The sequence below is a fragment of the Salmo trutta genome, chromosome 23 (assembly GCF_901001165.1).
Source record: "Salmo trutta chromosome 23, fSalTru1.1, whole genome shotgun sequence".
In the NCBI taxonomy this organism is placed as follows: domain Eukaryota; kingdom Metazoa; phylum Chordata; class Actinopteri; order Salmoniformes; family Salmonidae; genus Salmo; species Salmo trutta.
The window spans coordinates 36,041,323-36,066,804 of NC_042979.1; the positions used below are offsets into that span (position 1 = coordinate 36,041,323).

The following is a 25,482-nucleotide window of genomic DNA, read 5'->3' on the forward strand; positions in this document are numbered from 1 at the left end:
ATGGAAGAAGTTAAGAACCACTAAGACTCTTCCTAGAGCTGGCCGCCAGGCCAAACTGAGTAATCGGAGGACAAGGGCCTAGGTCAGGGAGGTGACCAAGAACCCGATGGTCACTCTGACAGAGCTCCAGAGTTCCTTTGTGGAGATGTTTGTTCTTCTGGAAGACTCTCCCATCTCAGCAGCACTCCACCAATCAGGCCTTTATGGTAGAGTGGCCAGACGGAAGCCACTCCTCAGTGAAAGGCACATGACAGCCGCTTGGAGTTTGCCAAAAGGCACCGAAAGGACTCTGACCTTGATAAACACCATTCTCTGGTCTGAAATCAAGATCAAACTCTTTGACCTGAATGACAAGCGTCGCGTCTGGAGTAAACCTGGCACCATCCCTACGGTGAAGCATGGGGGCAGCAGCATCATGCTGTGGGAGATACAGAGATCCTTGGTAGCCTGCTCCAGAGCGCTCATGATTTCAGACTAGGGCAAAGGTTCGCCTTCCAACAAGACAATGACCCTAAGCACACAGGCAAGACAATGCAGGAGTGGCTTCGGGACAAGTCTCAATGGCCTTGAGTGGCCTGGCCCCAGCCCGGACTTGAACCCAATAGATCTTCTCTGGAGAGACCTGAAAATACAGTTGAAGTCAGTTTACATACACTTAGTTTGGAGTCATTAAAACTCGTTTTTCAACCACTCCACAAATTTCTTGTTAACAAACTATAGATTTGGCAAGTCGGTTAGGACATCTACTTTGTGCATGACACAAGTAATTTTTCCAACAATTGTTTACAGACAGATTATTTTACTTATAATTCACTAACACAATTCCAGTGGGTCAGAAGTTTACATACACTAAGTTGACTTTGCCTTTAAACAGCTTGGAAAAATCTGGAAAATTATGCCATGGCTTTAGAAGGTTCTGATAGGCTAATTGACATAATTTGAGTGAATTGGAGGTGTACCTGTGGATGTATTTCAGGGCCTACCTTCAAACTCAGTGCCTCTTTGCTTGAGATCATGGGAAAATCAAAAGAAATCAGCCAAGACCTCAGAAAAACAATTGTAGACCTCCACAAGTGTCGTTCATCCTTGGGAGCAATATCCAAACGCCTGAAGGTACCATGTTCATTTGTACAAACTATAGTACGCAAGTATAAACATGGGACCACGCAGCCGTCATACCGCTCAGGAAGGAGACGTGCTCTGTCTCCTAGAGATGAACGTACTTTAGTGCAAATGAATCCCAGAACAACAGCAAAGGACCTTGTGAAGATGCTGCAGGAAACTGGTACAAAACTATCTATATCCACAGGAAAACAAGTCCTATATCGACATCCTGAAAGGCCGCTCAGCAAGGAAGATGCCTCTGCTCCAAAACCGGCATAAAAAAAACAGACTACGGTTTGCAACTGCACATGGGGACAAAGATTGTACTTTTTGGAGAAATGTCCTCTGGTCTGATGAAACGACAACAAAAAGGAACTGTTTGGTCATAATGACCATTATGTTTGGAGGAAGAAGGGGGAGGCTTGCAAGCCAAAGAACACCAACCGTGAAGCACGGGGGTGGCAGCATCATGTTATGGGGTGATATGCTGCAGGAGGGACTGCTGCACTTCACAAAATGGATGGCAGCATTAGGAAGCAAAATTATGTGGATATATTGAAGCAGCACATCGAAACATCAGTCAAAGCTTTTTCGCAAGTGGGTCTTCCAAATGGACAATGACCCCAAGCATACTTCCAAAGTTGTGGCAAAATGGCTTAAGGATAACAGTCAAGGTATTGGAGTGGCCATCACAAAGCCCTGACCTCAATCCTATGGAAAATTTGTGGGCAGAACTGAAAAAGCATGTGCGAGCAAGGAGGCCTACAAACCTGACTCAGTTACACCAGCTCTGTCAGGAGGAATGGGCCAAAATTCACCCAACTTATTGTGGGAAGGTTGTGGAAGGCTACCCAAAACGTTTGACCCAAGTTAAAAAATTTAAAGGCAACGCTACCAAATACTAATTGAGTATGTAAACTTCTGACCCACTGGGAATGTGATGAAAGAAATAAAAGCTGAAAGAAATAATTCTCTCTACTATTATTCTGACATTTCACATTCTTAAAATTAAGTGGTGATCCTAAGTGACCTAAGACTTGGCATTTTTACTAAGATTAAATGTCAGGAATTGTGAAAAACTGAGTTTAAATGCATTTGGCTAAGGTGTATGTAAACTTCTGACTTCAACTGTAGCTATGCAGCGACACTCCCCATCCAACCTGACAGAGCTTGAGAGGGTCTGCAGAGAAGAATGGGCGAGACTCCCCAAATACAGGTGTACCAAACTTATAGCATTTATTCAAATCTATTTCATTTTACCTTCACCCAAGAAGACTTAAGGCTGTAATCACTTCCGAAGGTACTTCAACAAATAATTGAGTAAAGGGTCTTAATACTTAATAGTTCAGTTTTTTTATTTGTAATAAATTCAAACATTTCTAAACCTGTTTCTTCTTTATCATTATGGGCTGTTGTGTGTAGAATGATGAGGAAAAAACAATTTAATCATTTACATTACATTTACATTTAAGTCATTTAGCAGACGCTCTTATCCAGAGCGACTTACAAATTGGTGCATTCACCTTATGATATCCAGGAACAACCACTTTACAATAGTGCATCTAAATCTTTTAAGGGGGGGGGTTAGAAGGATTACTTTATCCTATCCCAGGTATTTCTTAAAGAGGTGGGGTTTCAGGTGTCTCCGGAAGGTGGTGATTGACTCCGCTGTCCTGGCGTCGTGAGGGAGCTTGTTCCACCATTGGGGTGCCAGACCAGCGAACAGTTTGGACTGGGCTGAGCGGGAACCGTGCTTCCTCAGAGGTAGGGGCGCCAGCAGGCCAGAGGTGGATGAACGCAGTGCCCTTGTTTGGGTGTAGGGCCTGATCAGAGCCTGAAGGTATGGAGGTGCCGTTCCCCTCACAGCTCCGTAGGCAAGCACCATGGTCTTGTAGCGGATGCGAGCTTCAACTGGAAGCCAGTGGAGAGAGCGGAGGAGCGGGGTGACGTGAGAGAACTTGGGAAGGTTGAACACCAGACGGGCTGCGGCGTTCTGGATGAGTTGTAGGGGTTTAATGGCACAGGCAGGGAGCCCAGCCAACAGCGAGTTGCAGTAATCCAGACGGGAGATGACAAGTGCCTGGATTAGGACCTGCGTCGCTTCCTGTGTGAGGCAGGGTCGTACTCTGCGAATGTTGTAGAGCATGAACCTACAGGATCGGGTCACCGCCTTGATGTTAGTGGAGAACGACAGGGTGTTGTCCAGGATCACGCCAAGGTTCTTAGCACTCTGGGAGGAGGACACAAGGGAGTTGTCAACCGTGATGGCGAGATCATGGAACGGGCAGTCCTTCCCCGGGAGGAAGAGCAGCTCCATCTTGCCGAGGTTCAGCTTGAGGTGGTGATCCGTCATCCACACTGATATGTCTGCCAGATATGCAGAGATGCGATTCGCCGCCTGATTATCAGAAGGGGGAAAGGAGAAGATTAATTGTGTGTCGTCTGCATAGCAATGATAGGAGAGACCATGTGAGGATATGACAGAGCCAAGTGACTTGGTGTATAGCGAGAATAGGAGAGGGCCTAGAACAGAGCCCTGGGGGACACCAGTGGTGAGAGCGCGTGGTGCGGAGACAGATTCTCACCACGCCACCTGGTAGGAGCGACCTGTCAGGTAGGACGCAATCCAAGCGTGGGCCGCGCCGGAGATGCCCAACTCGGAGAGGGTGGAGAGGAGGATCTGATGGTTCACAGTATCAAAGGCAGCAGATAGGTCTAGAAGGATGAGAGCAGAGGAGAGAGAGTTAGCTTTAGCAGTGCGGAGAGCCTACGTGACACAGAGAAGAGCAGTCTCAGTTGAATGCCCAGTCTTGAAACCTGACTTGATTAGGATCAAGAAGGTCATTCTGAGAGAGATAGCAGGAGAGCTGGCCAAGGACGGCACGTTCAAGAGTTTTGGAGAGAAAAGAAAGAAGGGATACTGGTCTGTAGTTGTTGACATGGGAGGGATCGAGTGTAGGTTTTTTCAGAAGGGGTGCAACTCTCGCTCTCTTGAAGACGGAAGGGACGTAGCCAGCGGTCAAGGATGAGTTGATGAGCGAGGTGAGGTAGGGGAGAAGGTCTCCGGAAATGGTCTGGAGAAGAGAGGAGGGGATAGGGTCAAGTGGGCAGGTTGTTGGGCGGCCGGCCGTCACAAGACGCGAGATTTCATCTGGAGAGAGAGGGGAGAAAGAGGTCAAAGCACAGGGTAGGGCAGTGTGAGCAGGACCAGCGGTGTCGTTTGACTTAGCAAACGAGGATCGGATATCGTCAACCTTCTTTTCAAAATGGTTGACGAAGTCATCCGCAGAGAGGGAGGAGGGGGGGGGAGGGGGAGGAGGATTCAAGAGGGAGGAGAAGGTAGCAAAGAGCTTCCTAGGGTTAGAGGCAGATGCTTGGAATTTAGAGTGGTAGAAAGTGGCTTTAGCAGCAGAGACAGAAGAGGAGAATGTAGAGAGGAGGGAGTGAAAGGATGCGAGGTCCGCAGGGAGGCGAGTTTTCCTCCATTTCCGCTCGGCTGCCCGGAGCCCTGTTCTGTGAGCTCGCAGTGAGTCGTCGAGCCACGGAGCAGGAGGGGAGGACCGAGCTGGCTTGGAGGATAGGGGACAGAGAAAATCAAAGGATGCAGAAAGGGAGTTTTAATCAATTTTAGAATAAGGTTGTAAGGCAATTTTTTTTGTTGTTGTTGAAAAAGTCAAAGGGGTCTGAATACTTTCCGTGTGTGTATACTGTACCAGTCAAAAGTTTGGACGAACCTACTCATTCAAGTGTTTTTCTTTATTTGACTATTTTCTACATTGTAGAATAGTAGTGAAGACATCAGCGCTATGACATAACACACATGGAATCATGTTGTAACCAAAAAAGTGTTTATGAGATTCTTCAAAGTAGCCACCCTTTGCTTTGGTGGCTGGTTTGCATTCTCTCAGCCAGCTTCATGAGGTACTCACCTGGAATGCTTTTCCAACAGTCTTGGAGTTCCCACATATGTTGAGCACTTGTTGGCTGCTTCACTCTGTGGTCCAATTCATCCCAAACCATCTCAATTGGGTTGAGGTTGGGTGATCGTGAAGGCCAGGTCATCTGATGTTGCTCTCATCACTCTCCTTGGTCAAATAGCCCTTACACAGCCTGGAGTTGTGTTTTGGGTCATTGTAGTCCCACTAAGTGCGAACCAGTTGGGATGGCGTATCGCTGCAGAATGCTGTGGTAGCCATGCTGGTTAAGTGTGCCTTTTAATTCTAAATAAATCCCTGACAGTGTCACCAGCAAAGCACCATCACACCACCTCAACCAAACACACGTGGGGAGATCATCCATTCACCTACTCTGCGTCTCACAAAGACACGGCGGTTGGAACCATCAATCTCAAATTTGGACTCATCAGACCAAAGGACAGATATCCACTGGTCTAATGCCCATTGCTCGTGTTTCTTGGCGCAAGCAAGTCTCTTCTTATTGGTGTCCTTCCGTAGTGGTTTCTTTGCAGCAATTCGACCATGATGGCCTGATTTCACGCAGTTTCCTCTGAACAGTTAATGTTGAGATGTGTCTGTTACTTGAACTCTGTGAAGCATTTATTTGGGCTTGCACTTGAAGATATTTTCTGCATTGACTCACTTAAAATAAAGATGGACTGTTTCTCTTTGCTTATTTGAGACTATTTGGTATAATACTTGTTCTTTTACCAAATAGGGCTAACACAACTGATTGGCTCAAAGAAATTAATTTGTGGAATTTCCTTAACTTCAAACAAGGCACACCTGTTTAATTGGAATGCATTCCAGGTGACTACCTCATGAAGCTGGTTGAGAGAATGTGAAGGTTACTACATGATTCGATATGTGTTCTTTCATAGTTTTGACGTCTTCACTATTATTAACCAAAAAAGTGTTTATGAGATTCTTCAAAGTAGTAAAAAATATAGAAAAACCCTTGAAAGAGGTAGGTGTGTCCAAACTTTTGACTGACACTATTAGTGTGTGTGTTCTGTTATTCTGTTATTATTATCTGACCAGCAGGGTCACAGTCACTGTGTCATTATTCTGCTATTCTGTTATTATTCACTGACCAGCAGGGTCACAATAATCACAGTAGTTGTAGAGGGTGCAGCAGGTCAGCACCTCAGGAGTAAATGTCAGTTGGCTTTTCATAGCCGATCATTCAGAGTCAGAGATAACAGGTGCGGTAGAGAGAGTTGAAAACAGCAGGGTCCACGACAAGGTATCATGTCCCGTGAACAGGTCAGGGTTCCATAGCCGCAGGCAGAACAGTTTAAACCAGAGCAGCAGCACAACCAGGTGGACTGGGGGACAGCAAGGAGTTATCAGGCCAAGTAGTCCTGAGGCCTGGTCCTAGGGCTCAGGTCCTCTAGGAGGGAGAGTATATGTTTAAATTCACACAGGACACTGGATAAGACAGGAGAAATACTCCAGATATAACAGACTGACCCTAGCCCCCTGACACACAAACTATTGCAGCATAAATACTGGAGGCTGAGACAGGAGGGGTCGGGAGACATTGTGGTCCCGTCTGACGATACCTCTGGACAGGGCCAACCAGGCAGGATATAACCCCACCCACTTTGCCAAAGCACAGCCTCCACACAACGAGAGGGATATCTCCAACCACCAACTTACTACCCTGAGACAAGGCCGAGTATAGCCCATGAAAAATCTTCCCCACAGCACGAACCCGAGGGGGGCGCCAACCCGGACGGGAAGATCACGTCAGGGACTCAAGTGACGCACCCCTCGCGCCATTGACTCAGCCCCTGTAATAGGGTTAGAGGCAGAGAATCCCAGTGGAGAGAGGGGAACCGGCCAGGCAGAGACAGCAAGGGCGGTTTGTCGCTCCAGTGCAAGGGCGGTTTGTCGCTCTTTCACACCCCTGGGCCAGACTACACTCAGTCATATAGGACCTACTGAAGAGATGAGTCTAAAATAAAGGCTTTAGACCTGTGTCTCACATGGATAGGCAGACCATTCCATAAAATTTGAGCTATATAGGAGAAAGCCCTGCCTTTAGCTCTTTGCTTAGAAATTCTAGGGACGGTAGGAGGCCTGCTTCTTGTGACCGTAGCGTACGTTTCTGTATGTACGGCAGGATCAAATCGGAAAGATGGGTATGAGCAAGCCCATGAAATGCATTGTAGATGAGCAGTAAAACCTTGAAATCAGCCCTAGCCTCAACAAGAAGCCAGTGTAGAGAGGCTAGCACTGGAGTAATATGATCAAAAGTTCTAGAATTCTAGTCAAGATTCTAGCATCCGTGTTTAGCATTAGATGAAGTTTATTTAGTGCTTTATCCAGGTAGCTGGAAAGTAGAGCATTGCAGTAGTCTAATCTAGAAGTGACACAAGCATGGATACATTTTCCTGCATTTTTTTGACAAAATTTCTGATTTTCGCAATGTTACGAAGATGGGAAAAAAAGCAGTCCATCAAATATTCTTTGTTCTTCAAAAGAGAGATCGGGGTCCAGAGTAACACCGAGGTCCTTCATTTTTATTTGAGATGACTGTACAACCATCAAGATGAGTTGTCAGATCCAATAGAAGATCTCTTTGTTTCTTGGGACCTAGAACTAGCTTCTCTGTTTTGTCTGAGTTTAAAACATTTGCCCCCATCCACTTATGTCTGAAACACAGGCTTCCAGGGAGAGAAATTTTGGGGCTTCACCATGTTTCATCGAAATGTACAGCTGTGTGTCGTCCACATAGCAGTAAAAGTTAACATTATGTTTCCGAATTACATCACCAAGAGATAAAATATATAGTGAAAACAATAGTAATTCTAAAACGGAACCTTGAGGAACACTGAAATTTACAGTTGATTTGTCAGAGGACAAACCATCCACAGAGACGAACATATCTTTCCGACAGATGAGATCTAAACCAGGCCAGAACTTGTCCGTGTAGACCAATTTGGGTTTCCAATCTCTCCAAAAGAATGTCATGTTCGATGGAATCAAAAGCAGCACTAAGATCTAGGAGCATGAGGACAGATGCAGAGCCTTGGTCTGACGCCATTTAAAAGGTTATTTACCACCTTCACAAGTGTAGTCTGTGCTATGATTGGGTATAAACCAGACTGAAGTGTTTCGTATACATTATTTGTCTTCAGGAAGGCAGTGAGTTGCTGCGCAACAACTTTTTATACAAATTGTGAGGAATGGGACATTCAATATAGGCTGATTTTTAGTTTTTAATGTTTTCTGGGTCAAGGTTTGGCTTTTTCAATAGAGGCTTTATTTTTGCCGCTTTTAGTGAGTTTGGTACACATCCGGTAGATAGGGAGCCGTTTATTATGTTCAACATAGAAGGGCCAAGCGCAGGAAGCAGCTCTTTCAGTAGTTGGGATAGGGTCCAGTATGCAGCTTGAAGGTTGAGGCCAAGACTATTTTCATGAATGTGTCAAGAGCTACAGGATTAAAAAAACTTGTCTCCCTTGATCCTAGGTCCTGGCAGTAATGTGCAGACTCAGGACAACTGAGCGTTTGAAGAAATACCCAGATTGAAAGAGGAGTCCGTAATTTGCTTTCTAATAATGATGATGATGATCTTTTCGTTAATGAATTTATCACTGCTGAAGTGAAAGCCACCCTCTCTTGGAGAATGCTGCTTTTTAGTTAGCTTTGTGACAGTGTCAAAAAGACATTTGTTAGTTCTTATTCTCCTCAATTAAGTTGGAAAAATAGGATGATCAAGCAGCAGTGAGGGCTCTTCGACAGTACCGTGCAGGGTCTTTCCAAGCTAGTCGGAAGACTTCCAGTTTGGTGTAGCGCCATTTCCGTTCCCATTTTCTGGAAGCTTGCTTCAGGGCTCGGGTATTTTCTGTATACCAGGGAGCTAGTTTCTTATGACAAATGTTTTTTTGTTTTTAGGGGTGTGACTTCATCTAGGGTATTACTCAAGGTTACATTTTGTTTCTCAGTTAGGTGGTTAATCGATTTTTGTACTCTGACGTCCTTAGGTGGAGGTAGTCTGGAAGGGCATCTAGGAATCATTGGGTTGTCTGAGAATTTATAGCACAGCTTTTGATGATCCTTGGTTGGGGTCAGAGCAGATTATTTGTTGCGATTGCAAACGTAATAAAATGGTGGTCCGATAGTCCAGGATTATGAGGATAAACATTAAGATCCACAATATTTATTCCACGGGACAAAACTAGGTCCAGAGTATGACTGGCAGTGAGTAGGTCCGGAGACATGTTGGACAAAACCCACTGAGTCGGTGATGGCCAATATACCACAGCTAAGGGCAGTGTCCAGGCACTCCGCGTTGCGCCTAAGATCATCCCTTAGCCGTGCTATATTGGCCATATACCACACCCCCTCGGACCTTATTGCTTAAGTATGCATTGTATTATTTTACTATATTGCATTACTTGTAATACAATACTCTATTGTTTTAGTGTTGGTTTCATTTTAAATGCACTTTGTCTAATGCTGGATGTGATGTATTTCTCTGCTGCCCTTCAGGCCAGTGCCCAACTCTGAACCTGATGATAAAGACCCTGGGCAATGTGACGTTGGCGAACAAGCAGGCAGTGCGCTGTGATGTGGTGGGCTCCCTGGTCAGCACCTTGAGGGAGTTCAGGGCAATCTGTCTGCTCAGTGGCAGCTCTATGCTCAAGCCCCTCCTGGCCCCACAGGTTTCCTACTTCCAACCTGGCCCGGAGGTCATCCCCAGCTTCAACCTGCCTGTAAGAAACCTTTTGAGTAGGGAGTGTTTGGGGGATTTAAAAGGGAAGTTATTCCTTTGTGGAACTATTGGATAACCAAGTACTGAGGATTTGTGACTACTTTTAAGTCTGACATGACTAATTGTTTTTGTTTAATTTGAGGTGGTCCTTACATATGTAAAAATGGCCTTGTAAACAGTATGTCTGTATGATGTGTTTGGCCCAGGATTACAACCTAGACCAGGTGAGGGCGGTGAGAACCGGTTTGTCCGTCATCAGGAACCAGCAACTCACCCCAAAAATCTGCCTGATACACGGACCCCCAGGAACGGGAAAGAGCAAAACCATCGTGGGCCTGCTGCAAAAGCTGTTCTCTGAGGTACGCCGTTTGCCTTGTTTCTGGACACAGTGTTTTGTTGTTCAACCCTGGGCTAAGGTCATTAGATACAAGGAGACGTTTTCAAAAACAAAAATGAACTTTTCTTTTGCTCTAGTGTTCTTTAGTGTTTCTTTTTCTTTCCTATTGAACAACCTTGGCTTAAAGGCATTGTGAAATTCTAACTTGCATGTAATTCGCTGTGTTCCCCTCATTCTCATAACCATCTCCAGGGAGTACAGAGCATGGCTCCTCCAGTGAACAGGCAATCTAAACCCCGCCGCATGAGGGTCCTCCTGTGTGCCCCGTCCAACGCAGCCATCGACAACCTGATGAAGAAGATTATCCCGGTCTTCAAGGAGAAGTGCAAGAACATCCAGGGTACGCTACCTCAACTATGGAAATCCTCATGAATTGGTGAACTGTGAATAGAAGAATGAAATCTGCATATTTGGAAAAATGAAATGGGTAAAAATGTACAAGGCAATTCAACCACAAATGATTGTTTCACGGAACTGATATGGTGAAGTTGACATTGTCCTGGATGGCTTTCTTAAAGGTAACTGTGGGGACATCAATCTGGTGAGGCTTGGGAACGAAAGGACCATCTCCAAGAATTTAAAACCTTTTAGCCTGGACAGTCAGGTGAAAAACAAAACACGTGAGTCTGGAGAGTGTGCGCGGGCACAAGTATGCATGCACCTTCCTCAAATCACCTCAATAAAAAAAACACGTGTTTTGTCCCTTTTCACCTGCAGAAAAGGCCCTGATGTCACAGGACTCAGACATCCACCGGCGCAGAGCGCAGCTGGACGAGAGCATAGACAAGATCTCCAAGATGTTGCCAAAACTGCAAAAGAAAGAGGAAATGGTACATGCATGCTTCCCCCAGCAGAGGTTGCCAGAAGGCTGGCCACACCTACAGTTACCCAAATCTCCTGTTCTACGCTGTGGGCTCTTACTTTAATTATGGGCCTCTGTTCAGACGCGTTTGCAGTCGACATGGGTTCGAATCCAGCCCACTGCCCTTTGACTCACCCTCTTTCAATCTCCCTTGTCTTTACCTTTAAATATATGATGGAATGGCATGTTTATACATTTTTCTGCTTTTCATGATTTCTCTCTTCCTGCGTCTTCCATTGGCTGGTGTGTAGTACCATGAGCTGGCAGCGCAGAAGTCCAGACTGCTCCAAGAGAGACAGACACTCAGCTTCCAACTCAAACAGGTAAGGCCCTCAATCACATGACCATTATATACACTACATGTCAAAAGACTTAGAACACCTACTCATTCAAGGGTTTTTCTTCGTTTACGATTTTCTACATTGTAGAATGATAGTGAAGACATCAACACTATGAAATAACACATATGGAATCATGTACTAACCAAAAAAGTGTTAAATCAAAATATATTTGAGTTTCTTCAAATAGCCACCCTTCGCCTTGATGACAGCTTTGCACGCTCTTGGCATTCTGAACCAGATTCATGAGGTAGTCACCTAGAATGCATTTCAATTAGCAGGTGTGCCTTGTTAAAAGTTAATTTGTGGAATTTCTTTCCTTAATGCGTTTGAGCCAATCAGTTGTGTTGTGACAAGGTGGGGGGTATACAGAAGATAGTCCAATTTGGTAAAAGACCAAGTCCATATTATGGAAGGAACATCTCAAATAAGCAAAGTTGAATGACAGTCCTTTAAGACATGAAGGTCAATCAATGTGGAAAATTTCAAGAACTTTGAAAGTTTCTTGAAGGGAAGTTGCAGAAACCATCAAGCGCTATGATGAAACTGGCTCTCATGAGGACCGCTACAGGAAAGGAAGACCCGGAGTTCCTTTGCTGCAGAGGATAAGTTCATTAGAGTTACCAGCCTTAGAAATTGCAGCTTAAATAAATGCTTCAGAGTTCAAGTAACAGACACATTTCAACATCAACTGTTCAGAGGAGACTGCGTGAATCAGGCCTTCATGGTCGAATTGCTGCAAAGAAACCACAATTGAAGGACACCAATAAGAAGAGACTTGCTTGGGCCAAGAAAAACGTGCCGTGGACATTAGACCGGTGGGAATTTGTCCTTTGGTCTAGAGTCCAAATTGGAGATTATTGGTTCCAACTGCCGTGTCTTTGTGAGATGCGGTGTGGGTGAATGGATGGTCTCCGCGTGTGTATTTCCCACTGTGAAGCATGGAGGAGGTGTGGGTGTGCTTTGCTGGTCACACAGTCTGTGATTTTATTTCGAATTCAACGCACACTTAACCAGCATGGCTACCACAGCATTCTGAAGCAATACGCCATCCCATCTGGTTTGCGCTTAGTGGGACTATCGTTTAGTTTTTCAACAGGACAAGGACCCAACACACCTCCAGGCTGTGTAAAAGCTATTTGACCAAGGAGAGTGATGGAGTGATGCGTCAGATGACCTGGCCTCCACAATCCCCCAACCTCAGCAAAATTGACATGGTTTGGGATGAGTCGGTCCGCAGAGTGAAGGAAAAGTAGCCAAGTGCTCAGCATAGGTGGGAACTCCTTCAAGACTGTTGGAAAAGCATTCCAGGTGAAACTGGTTGAGAGAATGCCAAGAGTGTGTAAAGCTGTCATCAAGGCAAAGGGTGGCTACTTTGAAGATTCATCTAAAAATATATATTTAGATTTTTTTTGCTTCCTACATGTTTCCGTGTGTTTTATTTCATAGTTTTGATGTCTTCACTATTATTCTACAATGTAGAAAATAGTAAAAATAAAGAAAAACCCTTGAATGAGTAGGTGTTCTAAATATGACCGGTAGTGTACATGGATGACTTTAGCAACGTTGTCATGTGTATAAGGTCTCATTAGATGAGTTATTATTCAGGATGGATTAAAGAAAGGGAAAAAAACAGCTTTTATGGGAAAGACTTCTAATTAGAAATGCTTCTTTCTCTCATAACCCTCATGCTTTGTCTTCCCTCTTTCTGTCGAACTCGTTATCTATCTTTTTTCTCTTCTTCCTCCCACTATCAGTCTCGCAGTAGGAAGCAGGAGACCCAGGCCCAGGTACTGCAGGATGCCCATGTGGTCTGCTGCACCTTGAGCACCAGCGGCAGCACCGTCCTGGAGTCGGCGTTCCGGCGCCTGGGACACAAGCCCTTTAGCTGCGTCATCGTGGACGAGGTCAGAATTTGGAGCTCCTATACTTTGGCTGCATTTCAATAGTTGTTCCATCTACCAAAGTGGTCCTGGAGACTCTCGGTGTGCAAGCACACTAGGCTGCTGCAGCACCCATAACTCACATGGGTGCCTCAAATGAGAAGCAGAAAATAATTTGTGCCGTTTTTGGACATTGATTAGCGATTGTCAAGGACTCGCACACAGAGATGCCAAAATATGTGTGGAGGCTACAAAATAACTTCATAGGCTTTATCTGGTTATGGGGTTTGAATAACACGAGGCACAAAATCATTTCTAGCTCTTAAAGGGGCAGTAGCCTTTGGTAGTATAATTTTCAATGTCAGCATAATTTAATCTGTAGTTTCTCTTTTATCATGTTACCAATAATATTTACATGTAAATGTTCTTGATTAAACTTTGTTATCTTTTAACTAAATGCTGTCATTCAGCTTCCAAAATGTAAGTAGGTACAGAACATTCAGAAATTATTCAGAACCCTTGACTTTTCCACATTTTATGTTTTCAGCCTTATTCTAAAATGAATGAAATAAGAATGTTCCTCAATCTACGCACAATATCCCATAATGACAAAGCGAAAACAGATTTGTAGAAATATTTGCTAAAGTATTAAAAATAATAAAAATCCCTTATTTACATAAGTATTCAGACCCTTTCCTATGAAATTTGAAATTGAGTTTAGGTGCATCCTGTTTCCATTGATCGTCTTTGATGTTTCTACAACTTGGAGTCCACTTGTGGTAAATTCAATTGATTGGACATGATTTGGAAAGGCAAACAACTGTCTATATAAGGTCCAACAGATGACAGTGCATGTCAGAGCATAAACCAAGCCATGAGGTCGAAGGAATTGTCTGTAGAGCTCCGAGACAGGATTGTGTCGATGCACAGATCTGGGGAAGGGTACCTAAACATTTCTGCAGCATTGAAGGTCCCCAAGAACACAATGGCCTCCATCATTCTTAACTGGAAGAAGTTTGGAACCACCAAGACTCTTCCTAGAGCTGGCAGCCCAGCCCAACTGTGCAGTTGGGGGATTAGGGCCTTAGTCAGGGAGGTGACCGAGAACCCGAATCTCAGACCATGAGAAACATTCTCTGGTCTGAAGAAGCCAAGATTGTGGTCTTTGGCCTGAATGCCAAGTGTCACGTCTGGAGGAAACATCATGCTGTGGGGATGTTTTTCGGCAGCAGGGACTGGGAGACTAGTCAGGATCGCGGGAAAGATGACCAGAGAAAAGTACAGAGATCCTTAATAAAAACCTGATCCAGAGTGCTCAGGACCTCAGACTGGGGCAAAGATTCACCTTCCAACGACCCTAAGCACACAGCCAAGACAACGCAGGATTGGCTTCGGGACAAGTCTCTGAATGTCCTTGAGTGGCCCAGCCAGATCCCAGACTTGAACCCGATCCAATATCTCAGGAGGGGCCATGAAAATAGCTGTGCAGACCCTTCACATGCAACCTGACAGAGCTTGAGTGGATCTGCGGAGAAGAATGGGAGAAACTCTCCAAATACAGGTGTGCCAAGCTTGTAGCGTCATACCCAAGAATACTAGGCTGCAATTGCTGCCAAAGGTGCTTTAACAAAGTACTGAGTAAAGTGTCTGAATACTTATGTAAATGTGATATTTCAGTTTATAATTTAATACATTTTCAACAAACCTACCTGTTTGCATTGTCATTATTGTGTGTAGATTGAGGGGGGAAAAAACACTTCCAATCAATTTTAGAATAAGGCTGTAATGTAACAATGTGGGAAAAGTCAAGGGGTCTGAATATTTTTCGAATGCACTGTATGTGAAAACACCTTCACACTGCCTCAGTATGAATGTGAGAAACCAAGAGCATTTTTTTTCTCCCCAACATCTTTTTGTGTGGTGCAGGCAGGGCAGGCCACCGAGACGGAGACTCTCATCCCTATGCTCTACCAGTGCAACGCCCTCATCCTGGTGGGAGACCCCCATCAGCTGCCCCCTACGGTTATCTCCCAGGTACTGCAGCTCACTGTCATTACCTGAAAATACACCTGCAAGAGATTTTTATTTAACTTGGGAAGTCAGTTTAGAACAAATTCTTATTTACAATGACGGCCTACTGGGGAACAGTGGGTTAACTGCCTTGTTTCGGGGAAGAAGGACAGATTTTTACCTTGTCAGTGGTTACTGGCCCAGCGCTCTGACCACTAGGCTACCTGCCGCCCCTATTCTTACTCATGTGAGTCTTTCAGCACTTCTCAGGTCAATGATTCTGACTGACGATGAAACAGTAACTGTGTATTTTCATTGTGTTCCCCTCTCCCCCTATAGATATACAATACCAGTCAAAAGTTTGGACACCTACTCATTCAAGGTTTTTTTTTTTTTTATTATTACAATTTTCTACATCGTAGAAAAATAGTGACGACATCAAAACTATGAAATAACACATGGAATCATGTAGTAACCAAAAAAGTGTTAAACAAATCAAAATATATTTCATTTTGCGGTTCTTCAATGTAACCACCCTTTTCCTTGACAGCTTTGCTTTCTCTCAGCCAGCTTCATGAGGTAGTCACCTGGAATGCTTTTCCAACAGTCTTGAAGGAGTTCCCACATGCTGAGCACCTGTTGGCTGCTTTACCTTCATTCTGCGGTCCAACTCAACCCAAACCATCTGAATTGGATTGAGGCCAGGTCATCTGATGCAGCACTCCATCACTCTCCTTCTTGGTCAAATAGTGATTTTCTTTCTTGACTCTCGCAGTCTCCTCTGAACAGTTGATGATTGTTACTTGAACTCTGAAGCATTTATTTGGTCTGCAATTTCTGAGGCTGGTAACTTTAATGAACTCATTCTTCTGCAGCAGAAGTAACTCTGGGTCTTCTTTTCCTGTGGCGGTCCTCATGAGAGCCAGTTTCATCATAGTGCTTGATGGTTTTTGCAAGTGCGCTTGAAAACTTGCAACATTTTGGAAATTGTCCGCGTTGACTGACCCTCATGTCTTAAAGTGATGATGGAATGTCATTTCTCTTTGCTTATTTGAGCTGTTCTTACCATATTATCGACTGGGTCTTTTACCAAATAGGGCTATCTTCTGTATACCACCCCTACCTTGTCACAACACAACTGATTGGCTCAAGTGCATTAAGAAGGAAAGAAATTCCACAAATTAACTTTTAACAAGGCACACCTGTTAATTGAAATGCATTCTAGGTGACTACCTCATGAACCTGGTTGAGAGAAGACCAAGAGTGTGCTAAGCTGTCATCAAGGCAAAAGGTGGCTAATTTGAAGAATCTCAAATATATTTTGATTGAACACTTATGGTTATTGCACAATTCCATATGTGTTATTTCGTAGTTTTGATGTCTTCACTATTATTCTACAATGTAGAAAATAGTAAAAATAAAGAAACCCTCCTATGAGTAGGTGTGTCTAAACTTTTGACTGGTACTGTACATTAAAAGGTTTAGTGTTAGGTAAAGTGTTCCATTTAAATGTATGATTTTTCTTCTGTCAGAAAGCGAAGGAGTTGAAGTACGGCCAGTCCTTGATGGCTCGGCTTGTGAATAACCTGGATTACTACTGTAAGGAGAACAAGAAGCCCAGCCCTGTGGTCTTCCTTAGCTGGCAGTACCGCATGCACCCCGAAATCTGCGAGTTCCCCTCCAAGCACATCTACCGCAAGGCCCTTAAAACTGACAGGTAGGTTCCCTCCCTGCCCACGCCTTTAAAACACACGGACTTGATTCAGTAGGAATGAATGGTCTAGTTATTGTTTTCATGTTCCTAAAGCTGGAGAGAGTGTGAGCAAATATTTAATTACAATGTAATGCACCTGTCATTGAACACAATTTGTTTGAGTGTAGTGGTGTACACAGTGCTGCATTATTAATGGCGACTGTTCCTATTTCTGAAGTACATGTCATTTTTTTAAATGTTAATGTTATGGAAGTTTCCAGACACTTTATTTTATTTCTAGTTTTGTCTTGTTTTTGAGAAACTTACCCCAGCTGCAATTCACTTAGTCGTTGTGCAGTATCAGGGCATTCAAAATAAATGTTTGAAACTGACACACTCAGTATAGTGATGTAGGTCTTTAATATTGTACACGTATAGTGGCTTGTGAAAGTATTCACCCCCTTGGCATTTTTCCTATTTTGTTGCCTTACAACCTGAAATTAAATTAGATTTTTTTTGTATCATTTGATTTACTCAACATGCCTACCACTTTGAAGATGCAAAATATTTTTTATTGTGAAACAAACAAGAAATAAGACAGAAAAACAGAACTTGAGCGTGCATAACTAATCAACCCCCTCAAAGTCAATACTTTGTAGAGCCACCTTTTGCAGCAATTACAGCTGCAAGTCTCTTGGGGTATATCTCTCTAAGCTTGGCACATCTAGCCACTGGGACTTTTGTCCATTCTTCAAGGCAAAACTGCTCCAGCTCCTTTAAGTTGGATGGGTTCAGCTGGTGTACAGCAATCTTTAAGTCATACCACAGATTCTCAATTGAATTGAGGTCTGGGCTTTGACTAGGCCATTCCAAGACATTTAAATGTGTCCCCTTAACCCACTCAAGTGTTGCTTTAGCAGTATGCTTAGGGTCATTGTCCTGCTGGAAGGTGAACCTCCGTCCCAGTCTCGAGTCTCTGGAAGACTGAAACAGGTTTCCCTCAGGAATTTCCCTGTATTTAGCGCCATCCATCATTCCTTCAATTCTGACCAGTTTCCCAGTCCCTACTGATGGATAACATCCCCACAGCATGATGCTGCCACCACCGTGCTTCACTGTGGGATGATGTTCTTGGGTGATGAGAGGTGTTGGGTTTGCGCCAGACATAGCGTTTTCTTTGATGGCCAAAAAGCTCAATTTTAGTCATCTGACCAGAGTACCTTCTTCCATATGTTTGTGGAGTCTCCCACATGCCTTTTGGCGAACACCAAATGTGTTTACTTGGTTTTTTTCAGGCCACTCTTCCGTAAAGCCCAGCTCTGTGGAGTGTACGGCTTAAAGTGGTCCTATGGACAGATCCTCAAATCTCCGCTGTGGCGCTTTGCAGCTCCTTCAGGGTTATCTTTGGTCTCTTTGTTGCCTTTGATTAATGCCCTCCTTCCCTGGTCTGTGAGTTTTGGTGGGTGGCCCTCTCTTGGCAGGTTTGTTGTGGTGCTATATTCTTTCCATGTACTTCTCCACAACTTTGTCCCTGATCTGTTTGGAGAGTTCCTTGGTCTTCATAGTGCCGCTTGCTTGGTGGTGCCCCTTGCTTAGTGGCGTTGCAGACTCTGGGGCCTTTCAGAACATGTGTGTGTGTATACTGAGATCATGTGACAGATCATGTGACACTTCGATTGCACACAGGTGGACTTTATTTAACTAATTATGTGACTTCTGAAGGTAATTGGTTGCGCCAGATCTTATTTCGGGGCTTCATAGCAAAGGGGGTGAATACATATGCGTCACCATTTTGCTTTAAAAAAATTAAAAAAAATTAAACACGTTTATTTTTTCACTTCACCAATTTGGGCTATTTTGTTTATGTCCATTAGATGAAATCCAAATAAAAATCATTTAAATTACAGGTTGTAATGCAGCAAAATAGGAAAAACACCAAGGGGGATGAATACTTTTGCAAGGCACTGTAATTGTTTTTCCCAAACTTTTTCCGCAATGTTATATTCCACTTCTACCAACAGTGTTGCACGGGGCTGTGTCTGTTTACTCTAGAGACAGCCTCAGCCTGCACAGCTGTGTGAGGGAAACCGACAAAATGGACTATAACCAATGTTCCCTCAATTTGTTTTAAAGCACTTAGCAAATTTCAGGTCGGCTGAGAGCGAACTTGAATAATGTGAACATTTTGTGTAATGTCCAGCGCTTTTACTGTGAACACTGAGGCTGTACCTGCTTTTAGTTAGTTTTAAGTGGCCAAGTAGGCTACTGTGGCTATTTGATCATAATGTAGGCCTACCAGAGTGGCCTATCATCAAAAACAATGGAGAAAATCCATCCCATAACATTTTAATATGGTTATAGAACAGCTATCATTCAGCCTACAGTAGCAGCCAATTTGTGGTGTTCAATGTAGGCCTACATTCTATGAGAGTTTTGAAAGACAAACAGGGCTTGACGTTAACCTGTTTATCCACTTGTCCTTCAGACAAGGTGACTGAAAATGTTGTTTGATGCAAGAAACCACTTAACAAAATAAATGCATTATTATTCCAATAGCCTTATTACAGAGAATCAGACAAATTATGCTACCCTCTGCCTATTCGTTATTTGGCTTATTCAAGCCTGTCTCAAAACACAACACTGTCCCTTCAAGACAAAAATGTTCTTTACCTGACTTTCTTTTCGAAGAGCTTTTGTAGGAAGCAATCACTCCCCTATTGCTGCCTACAAATGATCTATAACTGGGATAGTGACTCACTAACTAGCAAATGATATGAACAAAATGTGCACACGTGGCTACATGCAGCTATGGCTTTGAATGCAGCTATCGCAATAGAATCCTACTCTGAATTCTGCCTACAACAAAATCTCTTGCGTAGTTCGTTTTATTTCGGTATGTTGCTTTGAAAGTGTGTAATATTACGCATCTACCCCAACCAGAAGCCATGGATTACAGGCAACATCCTCACTGAGCTAAGTGGTGGAGCTGCCGCTTTCAAGGAGCGGGACTCTAACCCGGAAGCTTATGAGAAATCCCGCTATGCCCTCCTCCGAACCATCAAACAGGCAAAGCTTCAATACAGGACTAAGATCGAATCGCACTACACCGTCTCCAACGCTCGTCGGATGTGGCAGGGCTTGCAAACTATTAGACTACAAAGGGAAGCACAGCTGTGAACTGCCCAGTGACCCGAGTCTACCAGACGAGCTAAATAACTTCTATGCTCACTTCGAGGCAAGAAAGTAGCCATGAAGTGCTTTGAAAGGCTGGCCATGGCTCACACCATTATCCCAGAAACCCTAGACCCACTCCAATTTGCATACCGCCCCAACAGATCCACAGATGATGCACTCCTCACTGCCCTTTCCCACCTGGGCAAAAGGAACACCTATGTGAGAATGCTGTTCATTGACTACAGCTCAGCATTCAACACCATAGTGCCTTCAAAGCTCATCAACAAGCTAACTACCTTGGGACTAAACACCTCGCTCTGCAACTGGATCCTGGACTTCCTGACGGGCCGCCCCCACGTGGTAAGGGTAGGTAACAACACATCCGCCACGCTGATCCTCAACACGGGGGCCCCTCAGGGATGTGTGCTCAGCCCGCTCCTGTACTCCCTGTTCACTCATGACTGCACGGCCAGGGCATGACTCCAACACCATCAAGTTTGCTGATGACATGACAGTGGTGAAACAGCCTATAGGGAGGTCAGAGACCTGGCCGTGTGGTGCAAGGAAAAGGACCTCTCCCTCAACGTGATCAAGATAGAGGAGATGATTGTGGACTACAGGAAAGGAGGACTGAGCACGCCCCCATTCCCATCGACAGGACTGTAGTGGATCAGGTTGAGGGCTTCAAGTTCCTTGGCGTCCACATCACCAACAAACCAACATGGTCAAAACACACCAATACACAGTTGTGAAAAGATTCGGCATGTGTCCTCAGATCCTCAAAAGGTTCAACAGCTGCACCATCAAAAGCATCCTGACGGGTTGCATTGCCGCCTGGTATGGCAGCTGCTCGGCCTCTGACCGCAAGGCACTACGTAGGGTGGTGCAGTACATCACCGGGGCCAAGCTTCCTGCCGTCCAGGACTTCTATACCAGGCAGTGTCAGAGGAAGGCCCTAAAAATTGTCAGACTCCAGCCACCCTAGTCATAGTCTGTTATCTCTGCTACCGCACGGGAAGCAGTAACGGAGTGCCAAGTCTGAGGCTTTTAAACAGCTTCTACCCCCAAGCCATAAGACTCCTGAACATCTAGTCAAATGGCTACCTAGACTATTTGCCTTGCCCCCCCCCCCCTTTTATGCTGCTGCTACTCTCTCTGTTATCTATGCATAGTCAGTTTAATAACTCTACCTACATGTATACTACTGTTCAAAAGTTTGGGGTCACTTAGTAATGTTCTTTTTTTTGAAAGAAAGCACATTTTGTCCATTTAAAATAACATAAAATTAGGCCAGCGTCCCGGAGTCGCCTCTTCACTGTTGAGACTGGTGTTTTGCGGGTACTATTAATAAATCTGCCAGTTGAGGACTTGTGAGGTGTCTGTTTCTCAAACTAGAGACACTAATGTACTTGTCCTCTTGCTCAGTTTTCCACGGTGCCTCCCAGTCTTTCTATTCTGGTTCAATCCAGTTTGCGCTGTTCTGTGAAGGGAGTAGTACACAGCGTTGTACGAGATCTTCAGTTTATTGGCAATTTTTCACACGGAATAGCCTTCATTTCTCAGAACAAGACTGGACTGACGAGTTTCAGAAGAAATGTCTTCGTTTCTGGCCATTTTGAGCCTGTAATCGATGCTCCAGATATTCAACTTGTCTAAAGGAGGCCAGTTTTATTGCACAGCCGTTTTCAGCTGTGCTAACACAATTGCAAAAGGGTTTTCTAACGCTCAATTAGCCTTTTTAAAATGATCAACTTGGATTAGTTAACACAACTGCCGTTTCCAGCTACAATAGTCATTTACAACATTAACAATGTCTTCACTGTATTTCTGATCAATTTGATATTTTAATGGAAACAAATGTGCTTTTCTTTGGAAAAACAAGAACATTTCTAAGTGAGCCCAACTTGTGAACGGGAGTGTACATATTACCTCAACTAACCGGTACCCCCTGTATATAGCCTCGCAACTGTTATTTTACTGCTGCTCTTAAATTATCATTTTTTTTGTATTTTCTTAACTGCATTGTTGGTTAAGGGCTTGTAAGTAAGCATTTCACTGTAAGGTCTATTTCGGCGCATGTGACAAATAACATTTGATTTGATATTGTGTTGATTCGATCACAATTGCCACAGTAAAGGGAAACGTTGATCGTGTTAACAGGGAGAACTTTAAAGAGTTACGTCGAAGTTCAATCTCGTGCTGCTTTCTGTGGGCTGATATTTCTAATGCGCAGCAGTCCCAGGGAGCTGCGCGGCAGTGTCGAGGCTATTGCACGACTGGGCGCAGCTTAGATGTACATGTCAAAAGTTTGGACACCTACTCATTTCAAGGGCTTTTCTTTATTTGTATTTTTTTCCTACATTGTGCAGTCTTGGCCAAAAGTTTGGAGAATGACACAAATATTAATTTCCACAAAGTTTGCTGCTTCAGTGTCTTTAGATCTTTTTGTCAGATGTTGCTATGGAATACTGAAGTATAATTACAAGCATTTCATAAGTGTCAAAGGCTTTTATTGACAATTACATGAAGTTGATGCAAAGAGTCAATATTTGCAGTGTTGACCCATCTTTTTCCATTCCTCTGCAATCCGCCCTTTCATGCTGTCAATTAACTTCTGGGCCACATCCTGACTGATGGCAGCCCATTCTTGCATAATCAATGCTTGGCGTTTTGTCAGAATTTGTGGGTTTTTGTTTGTCCACCTGCCTCTTGAGGATTGACCACAAGTTCTCAATGGGATTAAGGTCTGGGGAGTTTCCTGGCCATGGACCCAAAATATCGATGTTTTGTTCCCCGAGCCACTTACTTATCACTTTTGCCTTATGGCAAGGTGCTCCATCATGCTGGAATAGGCATTGTTCATTACCCAACTGTTCCTGGATGGTTGGGAGAAGTTGCTCTCGGAGGATGTGTTGGTACCGTTATTTTTTCATGGCTGTGTTCTTAGGCAAAATTGTGAGTGAGCCCACTCCCTTGGCTGAGAAGCAACCCCACACATGAATGGTCTCAGGAAGCTTTACTGTTGGCATGACACAGGACTGATGGTAGCGCTCACCTTGTCTTCTCCGGACAAGCTTTTTTCCGGATGCCCCAAACAATCGGAAAGGGGATTCATCAGAGAAAATAACTTTACCCCAGTCCTCAGCAGTCCAATCCCTGTACCTTTTGCAGAATATCAGTGTGTCCCTGATGGTTTTTTTTTGGACAGAAGTGGCTTCTTTGCTGCCCTTCTTGACACCAGGCCATCAGTCTTCGCCTTACTGTGCTTGCAGATGCACTCACACCTGCCTGCTGCCATTCCTGAGCAAGCTCTACTGGTGGTGCCCCGATCCCGCAGCTGAATCAACTTTAGGAGACAGTCCTGGCGCTTGCTGGACTTTCTTGGACGCCCTGAAGCCGTCTTCACAACAATTGAACCACTCTCCTTGAAGTTCTTGATGATCCGGTAAATGGTTGATTTAGGTGCAATCTTACTGTCAACAATATCCTTGCCTGTGAAGCCCTTTTTGTGCAAAGCAATGATGACGGCACGTGTTTCCTTGCAGGTAACGATGATTGACAGAGGAAGAACAATGGTTCCAAGCACCACCCTCCATTTGAAGCTTCCAGTCTGTTATTCGAACTCATGACAGAGTGATCTCCAGCCTTGTCCTTGTCAACACCCACACCTGTGTTAACGAGAGAATCACTGACATGTTAGCTGGTTCTTTTGTGGTAGGGTTGAAATGCACTGAAAAATGTTTTTTTGGGGATTCAGTTCATTTGCATGGCAAAGAGGGACTTTGCAATTAATTGCAATTCATCTGATCACTCTTCATAACATTCTGGAGTATATGCAAATTGCCATCATACAAACTGAGGCAGCAGAGTGTGAAAATTAATATTTGTGTCATTCTCAAAACTTTTGGCCACGACTGTAGAATAATAGTGAAGACATCAAATCTATGAAATAACACACATGGAATCATTTAGTAACCAGAAAAAGTGTTCAAAAAATCCAAATATATTTTACTTAGATTCTTCAAAGTAGACTCCCTTTCCCTTGATGACAGCTTTGCACACTTGGCATTCTCTCAACCAGCTTCACCTGGAATGCTTTTCCAACAGTGTTGAAGGATTTCCCACATGCTGAGCACTTGTTGGCTGCTTTTCCTTCACTCCCCGGTCCAACTCATCCCAAACCATCTCAATTGGGTTGAGGTCAGTTGATTGAGGAAGCCAGGTCATTTGATGCAGCACTCCATCTCCTTGGCCAAATATCCCTTATACAGCCTGGAGGCGTGTTGGGTTATTGTCCTTTTGAAAAACAAATGATAGTGTCACCAGCAAAGCACCATCACACCTCCATGCTTCACGGTGGGAACCACACATCTGGAGTTCATCCGTTCACCTACACCGCGTCTCACTAAGACACGGCGGTTGGATCCATAAATCTCCAATTTGGACTCGTTTAGATCAACAAACAATTTTCCACTGGTCTAATGTCCATTGCTCGTGTTTCTTGGCCCAAGCAAGTCTCTTCTTCTTATTGGTGTCCTTCCATAGTGGTTTCTTTGCAGCAATTCGGCCATGAAGGCCTGATTCACGCGGTCTCCTCTGAACAGTTGATATGTCTGTTACTTGGACTCTGTGTGAAGCATTTATTTGGGCTACAATTTCTGAGGCTGGTAACTCTAATGAACTCATCCTCTGCAGTAGAGGTAACTCTGGGTCTTCCTTTCCTGTAGCGGTCCTCATGAGAGCTGGTTTCATCATAGCACTTGCTGGTTTTTGCAACTGCACTTGAAGAAACTTTAAGTTCTTGAAATTTTCCGCATTAACTGACCATGTCTTAAAGTAATGATGGACTGTCGTTTCGCTTTGCTAATTTAAGCTGTTCTTGCCATTTAATATTGGGCTTTTACCAAATAGGGCTATCTTCTGTATACCACCCCTACCTTGTTACAACACAACTGTTTGTCTCAAACGCAAAAATTCACTTTTTAACAAGGCACACCTGTTAATTTAAATGCATTCCAGGTGATTACCTCATGAATCTGGTTGAGAGAATGCCAAGAGTGTGCAAAGCTGTCAAGGCAAAGGGTGGCTACTTTGAAGACTCGCAAATTTAAAACACGTTTTGTTTAACACTTTTTTTTGTTACTGCATTCCATATGTGTTATTTCATAGTTTTGATGTCTTCACTATTATTCTACAATGTAGAAAAAAGTAAAAAAAATGTAAACCTTGGAATGAGTAGGTGTCAACTTTTGACTGGTACTGTACATCGCTATACCGAGAGCATGTCAGTTTCTAAAAGGATGTATGTGGGTCTTTGCGCTTTTAATGTCCTTTGCATG

The 25,482-nt window shown here is 44.0% G+C and overlaps 1 protein-coding gene across 1 annotated transcript in view; it reads left to right on the top strand.

Annotated features, from left to right (window-relative positions):
• The window catches only part of setx (senataxin), a 65,844-nt gene that overhangs the window by 35,081 nt on the left and 5,281 nt on the right, over window positions 1-25,482 (top strand). The window contains exons 12-20 of the mRNA XM_029710067.1: window positions 9,564-9,787; window positions 9,993-10,145; window positions 10,376-10,523; window positions 10,702-10,803; window positions 10,901-11,013; window positions 11,297-11,368; window positions 13,141-13,290; window positions 15,193-15,300; window positions 16,809-16,993. Of these exons, the coding sequence (XP_029565927.1) occupies window positions 9,564-9,787; window positions 9,993-10,145; window positions 10,376-10,523; window positions 10,702-10,803; window positions 10,901-11,013; window positions 11,297-11,368; window positions 13,141-13,290; window positions 15,193-15,300; window positions 16,809-16,993 (1,255 nt within the window). The remainder of the gene's footprint in view (window positions 1-9,563; window positions 9,788-9,992; window positions 10,146-10,375; window positions 10,524-10,701; window positions 10,804-10,900; window positions 11,014-11,296; window positions 11,369-13,140; window positions 13,291-15,192; window positions 15,301-16,808; window positions 16,994-25,482) is intronic.